The following is a 17,350-nucleotide window of genomic DNA, read 5'->3' as shown; positions in this document are numbered from 1 at the left end:
AACGGCTGACAAGGATTGCATCAATGAGCTTGGCAGGCAATGGGCTGTTTTCTCCATGGACACTTCATTTCTACTGCTGGACCGCGTGGGTGTAAATAGGCAGAAGGATGGTATTAATTGGGGATCTGGATTGTAAACCTGTAGTAATGTCTGTGCAAGCAGGGTAAACACCTAATTTGGAGAGATGAGACTCCATCTCAAGAGAAACTGAATCTCACAAGCTTCCTTCTGCATATGAGAGGGTTTAGGGGCAATGGAGAAAACTCGTTGGTCCTTAGGACTGGGCTCATTCTGTTTCCTACTCCTGCTCTCTTTCTGCCAAATGTTCTTTATTCCAAGCCAAGGGGGTGAGTGTACAGGCTCTGTGCTGCAAAGTGTGTCATCTTCCTGTTTGTTCTTCGGATGTGAATGTGCCATGGGAAGTAGCTATAGCAAAGTTCCTCTCTGGTCAGAGCTTTTGTTCATGTTTATTGTTTTCTCTAGCCTGTCCAGAAACATTCCCCTTCTGGACCGCCTTCACGAGTGGATGAATTTGAAATCCTGGTGCTTTTATGCTTCCTTTCCTTCCCTTTAAACCTGTCGATGTTAACAGCTGTCTTAGTGTCCCTTCTTTCAGCGGATACTGTGCCATTTGATGACAGCTCCTAAAATAATCCCCTCATAGATGTGGTGATCACGTTACATGTCAGCTTTCTGAAATATGAAATCCCATGCGATTGCCAGGCAACGTGGCAGAAACACACTCCTTGTGAAGGAGCCAGGTGGAACTGGGACTCTCCAGGAGCCCAGCCCTGCTGCAGCCCACAGTTACCTGCTGGCAGCCAGCTCCCAGTAACTTCTGCTGGCTGGGAATTCATTCATTTTACAGGAATTGTGAGGCTGAGATAGTTATAATTTGTGCTTATGCAGACATCCACAGAACTCACGCTACAGTCTGATTTTATAAAAAAGGCAGAGAGGAGGAAAAAAAAATATTTCTACTCTTGAACCTGACTTCAAATCTGTCTTCTGCCATCAGAAAGATCAGTTTTTACTCAGTAGCTTGTAATGTAAAGGCTCTTTACCTCTTTATTGCTTAACTAGGTCAGTTTTAGGTTCAGATCTTGCTGAGGTGATGGTTTCCATGATTTTGTGAGTGTTCCTGAAGGAAGACCTGAGCTGCCATCACTTTGGTACGTGCCCAGAATTCATCTGATGAATAGGACGAAGAAACAGTACATTCAATAAGGTGGGATGGCAGCCTGAACTGGGGATGCCACTGAAATACAGGGAGAAGGATCTTCTGTTTAGCATCAAAGATTGGCCCTCCTCATGGGAGGTGAGGAAATGAAAAGCTTTCTCCAAGTTCGGTCAGCCATGCTTTCCAGAGGCAATAGGAGAGGGAATGCAGAAAGAGTTGCGTCCTTTTAGAGAAGGGTGCAAGATGAAATGGCATAAATCAAATGGATGAACTTGTCTTTGAAGCCTTGAAACTTGCACTGCCTTTGGATGCATTTCATTTCCTCTCACACTTACATATGTGTAGATAAAAAAGGAGGGTATGGATGAGCTCGGTTTCACAGTGTCTCTAATCCAGGATTTGTTCTCATGTTCCCAGAGGCAAAAGGCAAATGCATTAAGCCATTTCAACACCTTATGTAGCCCCAATCTCAGAATTATCTTTACAGTTCAGCTGTTTTGTCAGCTGTTCCCCCTTTTTTAATTCACTGTACAGAATTTAATCTCTATTACAGGCAGAACCCACAGCAGTATCGCTGTTACAATGCACCTACCCACAGCTCAACACAAAAGGGAGAGAAAGTTATTAGATTACTGAGGGGAAAAATTGCCTTGGCAATTCTTCAGATGTTTCTTTCAGCATATGTTAGCTCTCATTCCTTCCTAACTTGGCCTTTATTCTTCTCTCATCTTTCTATATTCCTATCCCATAGCAATGCTGTCCCATCTCTCATGTGGTTACAGCATACCTGTGCTTGGGGAGGATGTGTGACCAAAGCAAGGTTCAGTTTGAAATCAGGGTGAGATACCTGGTAGCCCACAGTACTTCAGCCAGGAGAGCAAGCTGCTATCATGTTATCAATAATTTTAAAGCATTGGCTATCCTAGGCACATATGAAGGAGCAAGACAATTTTAAACTAATACAGAAACAAAGCTAAAATCATGAATGACAAGCAAAAAGATTTTTCTGATGTTCTTTTTTCAAAAAATAAGAGTTAATCTGATGTTTTCCTCCTTCAAATCACGTTCCTAAACATGATCTGGATTTCTTGACTCATGGTTCATGTGTAACTTGGAATGGGAACAGCAGCAAACACATTTCTTTTTGCAGAGATGTGTGATGTGCAGAAACGTGTTCTCTCTATGACACTGTTCAGTGCTCAGTAAATTTACCAAAAAATTGCCAAAAATAGGCTTTGTGGCCCATTTTAAGATGAGAAGTAATTGAGAGATGCTGTAGAATGATCCTGTGCTTGCTCTTGACTTAAGAAAGACTACTTTGAAGTCTAAAAGATCTTTCAAAGCATTTGAAATGTTTGAAAGCCTTTTGAAGCTGTTTGAAAGAGTTAAAACGTTGTGCCTCCAATGTCATGTCCCTGGAGATGGAGTGCAGAGGTGGAAAACAGCTGGGAACGCGCTTCCCGAGTTTGTGTGTGCAAAGGGCGCAGTGCAGCTTCCCAAGGCTGCCGGCTGTGCTGAGCAGCCCTTGTTTCCTGTCCCCCAGGACGGTTTCACCCCTCTGGCTGTGGCACTGCAGCAGGGACACAACCAGGCGGTGGCCATCCTGCTGGAGAACGACACCAAGGGCAAGGTGCGGCTGCCGGCGCTGCACATCGCCGCCAGGAAGGACGACACCAAGTCGGCGGCGCTGCTGCTGCAGAACGACCACAACGCCGACGTGCAGTCCAAGGTAACGGGGCGGGCTCAGGGCCCAGGGACAGCACCTTGCATCCCTGCCTCCTAATGGGGAAATGGAACTGCTCCGCTGGGGAAGGACAACTTGTTCCACCAGTATCACCAGTAGTACCTTTAAGTTGGCAGTGTTAAGCTACACAGTAATGACAAACTGCTCATTTTTCCACTTTTTAGTTACGCTTCCCATTTCTTTGGTAACCAGCTTTTCCTTGTTATTTGCAAACCAGAAGCCACTGGAACGGAAGCAGGATCACTGCTTCCCTGTTAACTAGGATACTGGTTTATTGCCCATGGGAGCATAGGTTGTGTTTAAAGTTAATGCATGCTTGAATGGCTTTTCCCATAATTAACAGCATAACTCATTTCAAAATAAGCAACATAGTTCTTCGTTTTGCGGCCAGTCTTTAATATTGTTCCTCTTTTTCCCAAACCATGCTGCATCAGATGATGGTGAATAGGACGACTGAGGTACCGAGATCAACAATTTTTAATTACTCTTTCTGTTACTTATGATTATTTTCTCTGCTCTTTGCCAATATTTCTTTCTTATTTAGCAGTAAAAGTGAAGATATTACTTTTTCTAAATACATAGAAATTTGTGACTCAAAAAACTTACTTTTATTCATTCTTTCTCTTAGAATTTCTTTTTATTTGTGTCAGTATTGAAGGACATTTTTGAGAATTCACATCAGTTCAAAGAAGTCTGAAGCGAGTAATGGAGCTAAGAGAGGATAAAGATTCTTTTTTAGCTCAATTTCATTAATTATGAAAATGCACTCACTTGACATAACTAAATCAGGGTGTCTGGCTCAGCCAGAATAACAGTAAAGTTAATTTTCTGTCTTTTACAGTAGTAAATATAATCAAATTATCCTAGGTAAAAACTTGTTCAGGGTATCTGCTTATTTTTACCATTGTTCTTATTACAATCTTTTCCATAAAGTTTTGCAAAGCCTTCAGGGACAGTGTATACTCAGAATTTACCTGCAGTAAATAACACATTTCTTCTTTGGATTTTACTTCCATTAAAAATCATGGGTCTGATTGGCTAGAACCAGGATTTCTCTCCAAAAGATTATTGCCACTTTTAGGAGAAGGAATGGCTCCCAAGAATGCAGTTGTTGTTTCAATACCTCCTTTTGAATAATGGAGTTTCTCTGTTGGAGGAGGGAATGAATTATGGATGCACATGCCCATGGGAAGGTGCTTCCCTGTTGGTGTGTGCACACATGAGCAGGCTGCCAGGAGGCAGCAGTGATATGAACTGAAGGGTGACAGCTTCTCTGGGCACCTGCTCCATGGGCATGTTCTTCCCTGTGGGAAACAGGAAGGGGCTTGCTACAGTGCCCGCTGAAGGAGGGCAGCACGTGCCCACGTTGCTTTGTTCCAGGAGTGGCTTACAACGGTGGTTTGGACACTGAGAGGAAGGAAACCTAGCTGAGAGCACGCTATAGTCGAGAAGCCAGAAGTATTCCTCCCTTTCTGTAACTATCAGCAAGATCCAATCAAATCAGTGTAAAGCTCTCCAGGGAAACCTCAAAAGCAAGGCTCTTTCTACTTGAATTACTTATGAGAATGAAAGCTTGCTCTCTGTCCTAGTTTCTGAAAATTTAATCTTTTTTTATGTTGTTGTCAAGCGGTTCTGTATCTAACAGCTGGAGTAGGTTTCACCTTCTAGTATTCAAAACACAATACGTAAAATGTGGCTTTTTTGATTTATAGGTTGCGAAGTTCCTTCAGATCCTTTGCAATCCAAATTGTATCTAAATATAAATAATTATGATTCTTTTACTATGCTGCTGAGTAGTTTGTCATGTAAACCAAACTCTTTAATTACATTTTGAGTAATTACTGTTTTTAAAAATCAAAAACAAACCAAAAAAAACCCCAGAAGGAAATATGTTGGCCCTATTTCTAAGAGCAGTACCATAAGAGTCCAACAACTTTTGTGGCCATTTACCCCAGTAAACAGATGCAGCCTGAAAGACCCATGTTGCTTCCAAATGGTAATAAGCAACTTGCTTTGTTTTGTTTAAGAATGGCTAATATATTAATATTTTCTGTCATGAAAACTACTCTTATTGGTCACCAGTGCAGGAGACTGAGTTGGGGATTGAAAGAAGGAAGCGCTTTTGATAATCTCCCACCTGAAAACTGGCCTCTCTGCCTGAAAGGCTGTGCTCTAATATAGGTGGACACGGACTGGATAAAATTGACATGATGCATTTGTTGGCCAGCACTTTTAAAACCAAGTTCTAGTTAAATTGGTGATCTTGTAGAAGAAGATTTCCGTAACAAGGGCTGTTTCCCTTTGCAGAGTGGCTTTACCCCTTTGCACATCGCTGCGCACTATGGCAATGTCAACGTGGCCACGCTGCTGCTGAACCGCGGAGCTGCGGTCGACTTCACAGCCAGGGTATGGACTCACCCCTTCATCCTCTTGCTTGTAGTGGCCTATGGAAATGGGAGGGTTACTTTGGGTAACTCTTAGTCAAGAGCTGAGTGAAGTAGGGAGCAAAATAATGCTGAAGTTCTGCTGGGGTTAAAGAGGTCTTTTTTGCAGTAATTCTGAAAGGTTGCCTCTGTGCAATGCAGGGAGGCCTTGGGAGTTGTGTAACAGCCAGTATTCCCAGCTGGAGGAAGCAGGATCCTTCGGCTGATGCTCTCATAATGTGTCAACTCCCTTTGGCTTTCCTGTTCGTTAGATGTACTCTGGAAATAGATGTAGGATTGATTGTTTTTTTCAGTATTCAGTATTTGCTGTACCACTTTAATTTGATGTTGTCATGTACGTTTCAAAACCAGAAAGTAGAGTATATAGCTATTATATAAATGCAATAGTAAAAGAGCTAATTAATCCTGACTAGTCTTTTATAGTAAACAACTGCTGAGTTACATAGTACAGTCTCTTTGCTGTTGCACGTTATGTAGTTTGAAGTGAAAACCTCTGGTAGTCTCAACCCAGCTCCCAGGTCCCAAGTTTGCTGTTTAATTTTGCCAGACACACTTTAAATTACTTCAGGGTTTTGCCTTCCAGACTGACTCCCTCCTGTTTCCAATCTGGAATAGCTGCTAATATTACCTCTCGCCTCACCCAAAGTGTTTTCAAGGACTTTCAGCTTACACAGCCTACACGGCCTACTACTCCTTTATGCTCTTGGCACTTCACAGGAAGGTTCCTTTGTGTAGGAGTGACGCATTTGTGTCCTCTGTGTACGTTGCAGTGATTGAAATGCATCGGTGTTTTGTGACTCTCGGCTTATTGGGACTCTGATACATGTTTGTGTATTTGTCTGGCCCTGGGGCTGCGATGTTTGCTGCTTGGGCAGATGCGCTGCTTCCTTTATTCAAGGACCCCACAACAATGGAGAAGGAATCTTGCTTAGGAAGGAATTACTAACTCTAGCTTATACGGTGTGTGCCTAGCTCTGATGCTCTAGTACATTCTCGTTTATTCTCTACGATGTGATGGTCTCATTTCTTGTGATCCAAACCCAAATTCACCCCCATCGCACACCTTCAGATCCATCCAGCTCATTGTTTGTTCTTTCCATGGTGTAGAATGGAATCACCCCACTGCATGTGGCTTCCAAAAGGGGAAACACAAACATGGTGAAGCTCTTGTTGGATCGCGGAGGGCAGATCGATGCCAAAACCAGGGTGAGTCTTTCTATTCCCTGATTATATTGTCCCTTCTGGGGAATGGACTGGGATTTTTTTCCTTGCTTGCTTTTGGGGATTCTTTTTGTGTGTTTGTTTTATGTAGACTGTTTTCTGTGTTATCAGACTAAAGAACAGCTGCTTACATCATGCAAGAAAAAGCTGATAAAACTGATGGTTTTTAGGGAATAAGCCTGTTAGTTGGTCCAACTTTGCATGACACAAGGTGATGCACAACAAAAGGAAATGGAAGGTCTGGATTCAGCTAAGCCTTTCAGTCGCCTGACTCCTAAATGCCTGTGGAAACTCTAGTGAGCTCTAGTGGGCTCAGTCCATTTTTATTGGAGAGCTGATATAGGGCCAAGTAACCTCCTCAGTGCCAGCAGCCACATGTCCCTTCCCCAGACAAAGCATGGGGTATTAATTAGGTGACTTTCACTGGCTTCCTCCTCCCAGCTGTCCTCTTGAAATGTCACTCTGCCCTTTATTTATGGGTGATTTTGCAGTCATTCAGGGCCAAAAAAAACCCCCCCATCATGTTGTATGGGTAGGGCTAATTATTTCAAATGGGATTTTGGAATCACCTGAGAAAACATTGTCATTTATTCAGACTGAGCTGCAGAGGGCTGGTTCTTGGGAGCTGCTGGTTTTTAGGCAGCTGGTCTGCAAAATTGCATGTCCAAGTGATCAAGAGTGTTTTAGAACACAAAGCTGGACGTGAGAGATTTTGTTTAACAAGATAGGAAGGTAGAAGATATTGCAGTCACCTACCCTTGGGGGTTGATTCAACCTCTGCATTTACTTGGATATTAATTACATCAACCATTTGTTGCTTCATAAGCTCTGAAGATGGTCATGATTCTTGTGAGCTCCATATGCAATTGTGGTTTTGGTTTCTGATTATGAAATGATATCTCACGATTTTTTTTTTTTTTAAAAAACTACTGCTGATGGAAAAAGCTGCCTCGAGCAGGTGTGCAACAAATCACCCCTGCAGAAATTTTCCACAATAAACACCTAAAATCTCATGGAAAAGAGTAATGAAATGCTAATAATACACTTCAGTCAGGATATTCTACATGCTCCTAAGCACGTCATACAGAAATAGTTCATTTAGCCTGTGGAATGGCAGTATTGAATTCACCTATTTCCTGTTCAATATTTAGATATTGTTCTAGACAGGTTGACACAGATGATTGTGAGGGATGTTTTGGATTTTAAGAGGTAAAGGTGTTTTCCTTTCCTTGCTCACCTGCAAAGGTCGAGTGCAGTTGTGAATGAATCTGAGAACACAGGATTTGCCCGGCATACATGGGAGGGGCCAATTTTCTCATTGTCTTGGCTCCCTGCCCTGTGTCAGCTGCTACGTGAGCTCAAAATGTCAGCACAAAGATATCCCTGAAAACCCATACAGGTATCCTAAGGACCACGTATCCCAGCTTGCACAGGCTCCGCAGCTTCCTGTCTCTTTCACCTTCCGCCTCCTCCCTGGTGGCGATCGGTGGCGTGCGCCTCATAGTGGGGAAGATTCCAGAGCTTTGGTTTTTCTGTCCGTGTCTTTGTGTCAGCTGTTCAAGTCATCGTGCTGTGTCTCTCCTCTCCCTGTGCTCTGTCTACGCACCTTGTGTGCCTGGACCTGGCTGTGAGTCCGTAGGGTCTGGAGGAGGCAGGGATGAGTTGCATGTGCTCTGTCTGTGGCAGGATGGCCCCGCCTGCCCCGCTGCAGTACTAACACACCTTGCCTTCCCTGCTGCCTTCCCATTGCCTCCCAGGAACACCTGCCTTCTTCCAGTAGGTCACAGTCACTGCAAAACAGTGGAATTAAAATACTAGGATGTTTCACTGCCAAGTTCTTATGCTCCACACCACATCAAAATAAGCTCTTTAGTTAAAACAGTCCTCGCTGCTTTCATTCTGTTTATTTTTAGCTTGCTTTGTTACATGACATCTGATGCTGCATAAATTAAGATTCAGTACTTCAATTTTGCGAAGTTAATCTGTGGAAGCTTTCTATGTCTGAAAATTTTTCACTGGAATGATTCTTTAGGAGCCCCTGTGTTGTCTAAAAATATAAATTAAAATGTACATTCCTCAAAGGGAGCAAATGATGCATGTGTCCTGCTGTTCCATAGTTAATGCACCATGTCAGAGGAAGACCCTGCTTTCTGCAGGAATTAGTATTTTTATTTTCTATACATTTCAGAATGCATTTGCTGAAATTTTATGGCATTTCTTACAAGGCCTTAAAAGTGTAGAAGTGCTGGTAAATCTTTTGACACACTTACATATTATTTTAAAATAATATTTTACTTATTTTTTTGGCAAGTTCTACCATTTTTTTCTCAACCGAGTCCTAATTAAGTTTTTATAATGCGCAGTTTAATTTCTCTTTTATATTGTATCCAAAGCAGAAATGGAAACTCCATTGTCAGCTACCATAATAGGATACTTGTATTAGTACTATCTGTTAGAGATAGTATTATAATATTACATAATAAAAGAATACCGTCTTTAACAATAGATAATTATTATATGATAATAAAATATTAAAATATTATTTTAACATATATTATTATATAATACCTGGTGTATGTTTTGCAACTTCCATTTACATACAAGCCTTCCCTTGACTCTTGTTCACTAAATAATTAATGAGTAAAGTTTCCCATACTAAAATATTTCATATTCAAAATTTTAGTCAAACGTGTATTTTCTATGCGTTTACATAAGTAAGAATTTCAATGGCATAATTTTCTTTAAAATTTTAATATTTGGCCAAAATTCTTACCCATGCAACTTCTGACGGTTAGTTAGAGTTAGGGGATCAGAAAAATTGTGCAGAAATTTTTTCTCTGAAAGATGGTGGAAAGTTTAATTTATGATTAATTTTCTGTCAGGTGATCAATGGTAGTGTGGCAATTGCCACTTCTCACTTTGGGAGGGAAGGAAAGCATTTACAGCCTTCCTGGAACACACTAAGGATTGTTACAGGGAGAATTATTGTCAGCATTTAAAAGCAATTTTAGCATGGCCAAAATGCATATATTTCTATTTTAAAAAGTCCTCATGTAATGAAATCATTATAATAATGTACTTTCAGAATATGGAAGTGTTGCTGACTATTTCAGGGTTTTAGGAATATTCTTTCTGAATGCAGTTTTTGTATTATCTCTATTTTTGTCAGCTCTATAAATTGCAGGAGGAAAAAAAAGAGCAAAAATATGAGGCTTTTTCAGTTCTGCATGCTTTTTTGCTTTTAAAATGCAGTGTTATTCACAGGCTTTTATCACCTTGCTGGAATTTCCATTTTTGTGGGAGTAAGCAAACACCCTTCAAAGGGGGAGGAACACTCTCACCTGTCTCTGCCACTGAAGTTGTCACACATTTACTGTTCTTTCTATTCAATCTTGCCAACATCGAAATTAGATTTTTCTTGGTTTGGGACTTTTCTTGCAGGCTTTCATCCTGAATATTTGCAGCTGAATAAAATTTATGCAATGAAAGAGAGCATCTAGTCTTGGAAGGGAAAGCTTTTTGTGTGGGAAAGTAAGCACGTTGTGTGCCCAGAGCGTGGCAGCTGGAGCGGGGATGGGCGTGGGGATGGTGGAGGAGGTCTGGTGCACCATTTGCGTTGGAGAAGGGCCATGGAAAGAGGGAGGCTCAGCTGGAGCAGAAAGAAGTGGCAGGTCAGTCATGGAGATGAATGGTAGCCATGGGAAAACGAGGGAAACTGGGCGGTGCCACTCAGATTTGGTTGGTTTGGGTTGTTTGGTTTGGGTTTTTTTGTGGGGAATGTGCTTCAGATACCCCCTAACACTCATTCTGGAAACCTATTGAGATTTATTAGTAATAATATCTCCTTTTGCAGATCTGCATCCTGACAAAATAGGCTTGGCTCTGCTATTTTCATATGGCAGTGGTAACCATTGTAGCAGGATCCTCGCCCTGCCTTGGCACTGTGCTCTGTACAGTGTTTGTTCCTGCAGTAATGCTGCTGTGACATTTTCTCCTCATCTTCCTACATGCACAGAGCACTAATAATTCATCAGCTTTTGCTGTTCATAAAGCCATGTCAGATTATAAATATCACAATGCAGATATTTCCTATAAAAAATTCAGTGGCTTCATACCATGTTTACAAGGGAGTGGGAAGGGGTTTTGTATTGATTGTCTAAGCAAGTTGTATAGATAATGACTGTTATTTGGAGTTATTTATGTTACTATTTTAATACTCAAGCAAGCACATGGTATTTTTTTTCCTGTATTTTTCAAATTTGTGCTGTGAATGGCAGACCTGGAGGAATATTTACAGCATGTTTAATTATGCCAAGAGCTTAGAGCAAGAGGGAGACTCGCCTGGTTCATTTTTAAAGAGATGAGGTTTAGTCATAATGAAAAATGCACAAATTAAAAGCCCCTTATTTGCTGAGAAAATTTAGACAATTTTGCATGTTTGACATTTGGAATACTAAAATTTTACTTCACCCTTACGAAAATGAGAACATGCATGCAGCTGCAGTTTAGAATAATTCTTTGGTAACTTGGCCTTTGATGTTCATGTCTATCATCAGTTTTTGGTCTAATGAGCACTGAATGGGAGCAACTGCCCTGTGAAGGTGCTGCCCACATCATTTCCCATTAAAAATCCCTCAGAAACACAGCGCTTTTTTTGTGTCAGTGTCTCTGGTAAGCTGAAGGAAAGCATTTGTGCAATGACCAAACAATTAATCTTTCTAAGCCCTACAATTAGGAGTCATGCACAGAATTCAGAATTAATTTTGCAGGTTAAAAAATGACCGGTGACTGATTTTCAAGGGAAAAAAGGCACAAGTTTACCTTCTATTTTGAGAACCATTTAAGAGAGAGTTAGGATTGATGGAATTTCCTGGCTTCCATGCACACGGAGGGAATTGTGTTGTCCTTTCTAAGGGTGACCCAGCTGTCGGTTACATTGCAGGGTGTGAATTAGGAGAGTACCACATACGGAAACAGCAGAACACCAGGTGTGGGGTGTCACTGGGGAGATAGAAACATTTAACTCTTCATTCCACACAGTCTGGGGTGAGGAGATAAATGTTGAACTTCTTTAAACATAAAATTGCTGAATTTATTGTCTCCTGGCACGGCAGCCTTTGTGTTTATGGGATATCCATTATCTGTGCTTCAAAGTCTGTGCTCATCTGACCCAGGGTTGGCTGTCCTGTCAAATGATGTTCCTGATGTATTGGTCGCTGTATGTTCTTCAATTAGCAAAAGAATGATTGAAAAAGTACTTAGGCAAACTCTTGCAGTTGATTTGAGGGCACTGAGGCTCATTGCAAATAGATAATCGCAAAATAGATAATAAATAATTTCAAAAAAGGATTCGTTTGGTACACCAGTGTCTCTTCATGTTGGCTTGTGTCAGCTTGTCTGCATTGTTTTCTGTACTAATTCTTCTACTACAACAGATTTCTCTCTGCACTTTCCCTCATCTTTGAATAAAACATACAAGCAAAAGAATTTTAAGTATTAAATATACAATAATTTTAAAATATACATGCTGTTTTCCTCAGAGCAGAAAGAGGAAGGGGAAGTGGGTTCTGTGGGAAGTCCACAAAACAGCTATGGCAGGGTAGAATAGGATAGGATATCTCTGCTTTTAAAGGGAACTGTAAATAAGAACAAAGTAGAAATAATGTTTTAAAATTATTTAGGCTTTTGTTTTAGCCAGACTTTCTTGTAGAGTTCATGTCCTTCTTAGCTTGTAGTTTTCTTCTTTTTCTCCCTCTCGGGATTTGTCCTGCTTTTTTTTTTTTCCCCAAGGATTCACACAATTCTTCTTCTTTTTTTGTTGTTGTTGTTGTTGTTTTTTTAAATAGACTAACATCAAAGCCACCATGCAGATAGGGAAAGTGAACCTCCTACATTGAAGAAGTACACATTAAAAATGTAGAGCACGAGGCAGAAACTGGAAAGAAATAACAAATAAACACCTAGAAATGCATTTGGGATATGTCCTTACCTTAGTAAGGACAGTGGGAGTTATCTGTATGAATCTCTCTGGCAATGAGATGATAATATACCTCAGCTGTTCACAAAAAGATTTGGTTTAGAGGACTCTGAAGTTTCAGTGCATAAAAAGCCAAGTAAAGTAGTTACGCGTCATTCTTCACACTGACCCCATCTGCCAGGTGCTGAAGGCCGCAAGTTCTGCTTTTGGGTTTGATCTTGCATCTGTTGAATTTCACTGTAAAGCTTCCGTGGGATTTAGGGATACCTCTGAGACTGTGAGCACCAAGGCACAGCTAACCCTGTCGGTGTGTCTCAAAAGCCTCTGGGAAAAGTAGATAAGTGAGGGAGAAAAATTTCTTCTGCAGACTTCAGCACCTTGGAGCAGTGGAGCTTTGTGGTGCTGCTCACTTGGAAAGGGACTCTGTGCTTTGGGAGCTGGGCATGAGGGAGGCTCTGTTTCTTGGAACTGCCTTTTGTAGAGTGTTACAGGGCTGAAATGAGGTTGCAATTGCAGTCGTATTGTGTAGTCCAGAGCTACTTTTAATTTAAAAACATAGTGATGCAGGTTTTCTCCAAATCCCAACAAGGTAAACTGTCTGTGTATGAAGCGGGGTCACCAGCTCATGCTTAGTGCCATGTTTTTGCAGTTCTGCTACTTTTTAAGTCTCTGTGTAATTCAGACCAGTATATTGTCCTTTTAATCAAGCTGTTACTGGATTCTTCAGTGGGCTCCTTAGAATAATAGCATCGATGTCACCCAAGATGAGCAGCATGTCTCAAAGGGAGAAGGCTTTTCTTGTGATTAAAAACGATTCCTGTTTCACCTTTGTAAAGCCACCTCTGTTGAGTGAGTGTTGATGACATCTCTGGGTGCATGTGTGAACAATACTGAAGGCTAATGAGATGAAAGCTTGACTTTTCATATCCTATGTGTTACTTTTCTGTCATTCAGCACTCATTTTCTTTCACAACCATTTTTCTAGCCTCATATTTATTTTTCTGCATAAAGTCCCAACTGTACAAAAGCTGCACAGAATTCATTCTCCCATCCAAATTGTTCATCAACACATCTTTTACTGCCACTTCTGTGATCATTAATAGTAGCCTGACCAAGTCTTTTGGTACAGAATGGTGTTTTGCAATGGAAAAAACCATTGTGGAGTTGGTGGTCTCTCAGCAATTTTAGAAAAGAACTGTTAGCTCTCTGTTCACCCCTCAATCTCAGAAATGAAAGATTTGGTTCTATTTGTTTCTCTCTTTTTCTATTGTTTTAAAATCTTCTTTTTCTTGATGCCAGCTTAAAAGAAAAAGAAAATTCTATAGCAAATTTTCTAGTATGAACATTGCTTGTTTCATCCCTGCATCAAAAGCAATCCAAAGGACAAGGGTTGATTTATGGAGCATTCTCAACCCAGTAAGCATTTCCCAGGGAGAGGCAATGCAGTCTCAAAGCCATGTAGAGAGGGGAGGGAGGGGAGGAGGCAGTGCATCCTCACATTATCCTCTTTGAGAAGAGATTTCAGTACACAACAGGCTTCCTCTCCCAAACAGTAACCTTAGAGTGTCCTTTACTGGTGCAAGGAAGAACAGGGGTGAAGCTTCACGTTGTGGAGCCAGCGTCAGCTAGGAGTCAGAAAAGGAGCTTTTTCACACATGTGGGGCTGCATTCCTGGAAGCTTGTTCCCCAGAGTTCCAGGATGGACAGCTGGGGACGTGCTCATTTGTTTTCTCTCCTTCTATTTTAAGGATGGACTCACCCCACTGCACTGTGCTGCACGAAGTGGCCATGACCAGGTTGTGGAGCTGCTCCTGGAGCGAGGTGCCCCACTGCTCGCACGGACCAAGGTGTGTGTGTGCCCTGTTAGAGCATGTGAGCACCTCTGTGTAACCTTCCACAGAACCTTCAGTGTCAACTGAGAGGACAAGGAAGAGGACAGGAACGTACCTGTCCTCCCAAAGGAGATGTATTAATGGGTAGAATGATCCAAAAAAAGCTTTTCTTACATAATGGGGCACTATCCTTTCCAAATATATGAAAAGCATACACTTGTTTGCTCCTCTCTGTAATACCAGACTACACACATGATGTGGAGTGCTACTGCCAGCACTTCCCTTGTGTTGCTTCCTGAGACTGTAGGATACACAGATGTGGAAGCTGGGTCAGTCACTCCTGAGAGGTGATTCCTGGTGCATACTTCCTGATCCTTCATGTAAGATAACAAGGATCCTAATTGTTTTTACTTGGAAAATTATTTCAATGTGTTCTTCTTCGTATCTGGAAAACACACATATAGAATTAATGCATTTCTTACAAATTCTGTCTCTTTGGTGAAACTGATAAGAGGAAGATCCTTGTGTAATAGCAGAGCCCACTGAGCAGCACCTCACAACAACAGATGTCCTCCTTATACGTGCCCCAGTCTAAGCGGGGGTTACTAGAAGTTGCTGTTCTGTTCTCTTTTGTCACAGAATGGACTCTCCCCACTCCACATGGCAGCCCAGGGGGACCACGTGGAATGTGTCAAGCACCTGCTGCAGCACAAGGCTCCTGTGGATGATGTGACGCTGGACTACCTGACTGCCCTGCATGTGGCTGCTCACTGTGGCCACTACCGAGTCACCAAACTCCTGCTGGACAAGAGAGCCAACCCCAACGCCCGTGCCCTGGTAAACCTGTCCCACCTGGCTCACGTAACAAAGCTGGCCAGTAGCTCTTACCAGGAAAGCTAAGTGAGAACTGTCAGCAAACTCCACAGCCTTAAATAGGTGCAGCAGCCATAGGGGTGTCACACCTGCTGGTTACCAGCGCTGTGCCTTGTATCCTTAGGCCCGGTCATGGAATACATCCTGTTGCAAGTGTCTGTAGTGTCAGGTCTGGAAGCTCTGCAGAGTCCCTAAAATCAGAGCTGCTTCTAGCTGATGTTGATGTATGCATTGGTGTTTTATTGAATTCATGGTGCAGTTTTCCATACCTGGTGTACAATACACGAATAATTTGAGTTTTCAACTGATTCAGTAAGTTAATTGGCATAGGGAAATCATATAAAAACCTAATATTTCTGCATTTATCAAATTATGACATTTTCTTCTGTAGGTGCCATTTTTCTTTCTTTGCAAAAAGCAGTTCTTACGCTTACAAGACACCAGGTATGATTCCTTTCACTCTCTGATCGAACCATTGCCCCTAATAAGAAGAAAAACATCACATTTGATTCTGGAAACATTTCAAGAGTCTTTAATGTATCCAAAGCCAGTCAAGATTTCAGTTTTCTCTGCTAGGAACTGTTAGCTGCCTGGGAGTTCATGTACCAATATACTGCACTCTGTCAGGGAAGGAGAGAGTCTGTGAACACTTGAGATGCTCCTGAGTGGCCGGAGTTCTGCCATTGCCTGCTGCACTGGGGGCCTTCACAGAACTCCCACTGCAGGGCACTCGGATGCCTTCCCCAGCTTCCTGCCCACAGTAGGATCCACTGTTTTTCTGTGTAGGCTCTCCCTATCCTTTACTTCCTTGGAACTGACACCATTTTCTTCTGCCATCTCATTTTTCTTGGCCCTTCTATACCCACAAATCCCATAGCCCCCTTTGCTTCCTCCTCTTGTACTTTTCTTGCTTTGTCTTTCTCAGTGCCATGTTCACTTGGTTGATCTTTTTTGACACTGTTTCCATCCTTTCTTGTTTTTCTCGCCAGTCTTCTGATTATCTCTAGCTGCACTTTTCCTCAGCCACCCACACATACCCCCTACATCATCTTTCTTTCCTTCCACGACCAGAAGTATATCTTCTGTTCCCCTCCCTGTGAAACATCTGAAACAAAAGGAGAACACCCTCAGGCCTCTGCTCTCTTCCCATCAAACTGGTTTTCTCTCCCCCCTGCCACACTCATTTTCTCTCTCTCCCATCAGGGACTTGTCGCCTCTGGCTTGTTGATAGTGTTTAATACATTAAATGAAGCTCATAATTTCTGTTAGTGATACATTTTTTTTTGCCTTCTCCTCTCCCCCATCAAACTGTTCCCGACTTAAATAGAAGTAGCAAAATTAAATCAACTGAGGTGGTAAAATTCAGTGAAAAATGTGCAAACTTCTGAAACACTAAAACTCCCTTAGAAACATATTGAGAGCTGTTGTGTGGGAGGTAAAATATCAAATGGTTTTGATTCTTTCTTCAGAAATTGGAGAAAGAGTAATAAAATACAGCAGAGTCTGGTAGTGGAATAAATATTACAAAGAATTAATTTTCAGCTACATTTATGAAAATAATTGTTAATGTTTGCAGAATGCTTTGGGCATACAAGCACTATGTGAGTTCTCAGCTTTTTCAATGTGTATATGCTTTAAAGCACCTTCAAATCAACTAGTAATTAACATTTCCTTTAACAGAAACAGCCTGTAGAGTAATTGCCATGTGATTATCTCTTCCCATAAACTAAGATTTCACTGCTAGGTTCTGGTTACTGCTGGTTGCTTGTTTGGCAGTACTGATCCTCTTCGTTAGAAAATGGAGCAATTTTTCAACATTATCTAAAAAACGTTACCTGCGCTTTTCACTAAAATGTTCACGTGTGGTGAGTAATGTGCTTGTTCAGCTTCAGGCACACACTTAACCTGCATTAATGGTCATCAGATTATCATGTCACCACAGCTGAAGGAGTGGTTCTTTATTTAAGGTACACACACACTTAAACGTGGATATTACACCTTAGGTTGATGTATAAATATAAAACTAAATACACACAGATGCTTAGATTATAAGTAAAAAGACAAATTAAGGTGGAATCT

The 17,350-nt window shown here is 41.6% G+C and overlaps 1 protein-coding gene across 47 annotated transcripts in view; it reads left to right on the top strand.

The window, feature by feature from the left end:
- LOC116444642 (ankyrin-2-like) overlaps positions 1 to 17,350 on the top strand; it is a 278,123-nt gene that overhangs the window by 182,279 nt on the left and 78,494 nt on the right. For 43 of the 47 annotated variants that reach the window (XM_032110205.1, XM_032110209.1, XM_032110208.1 and 40 more), the window contains 6 exons: positions 2,724 to 2,909; positions 3,359 to 3,382; positions 5,232 to 5,330; positions 6,476 to 6,574; positions 14,315 to 14,413; positions 15,038 to 15,235. In XM_032110205.1, the coding sequence (XP_031966096.1) occupies positions 2,724 to 2,909; positions 3,359 to 3,382; positions 5,232 to 5,330; positions 6,476 to 6,574; positions 14,315 to 14,413; positions 15,038 to 15,235 (705 nt within the window). The remainder of the gene's footprint in view (positions 1 to 2,723; positions 2,910 to 3,358; positions 3,383 to 5,231; positions 5,331 to 6,475; positions 6,575 to 14,314; positions 14,414 to 15,037; positions 15,236 to 17,350) is intronic. The other 4 variants (XM_032110250.1, XM_032110248.1, XM_032110241.1 and 1 more) reach the window with 1 other exon arrangement.

The sequence above is a fragment of the Corvus moneduloides genome, chromosome 5, assembly GCF_009650955.1.
Source record: "Corvus moneduloides isolate bCorMon1 chromosome 5, bCorMon1.pri, whole genome shotgun sequence".
Taxonomy (NCBI): domain Eukaryota; kingdom Metazoa; phylum Chordata; class Aves; order Passeriformes; family Corvidae; genus Corvus; species Corvus moneduloides.
This window is presented reverse-complemented; position numbering and strand designations above follow the sequence as displayed.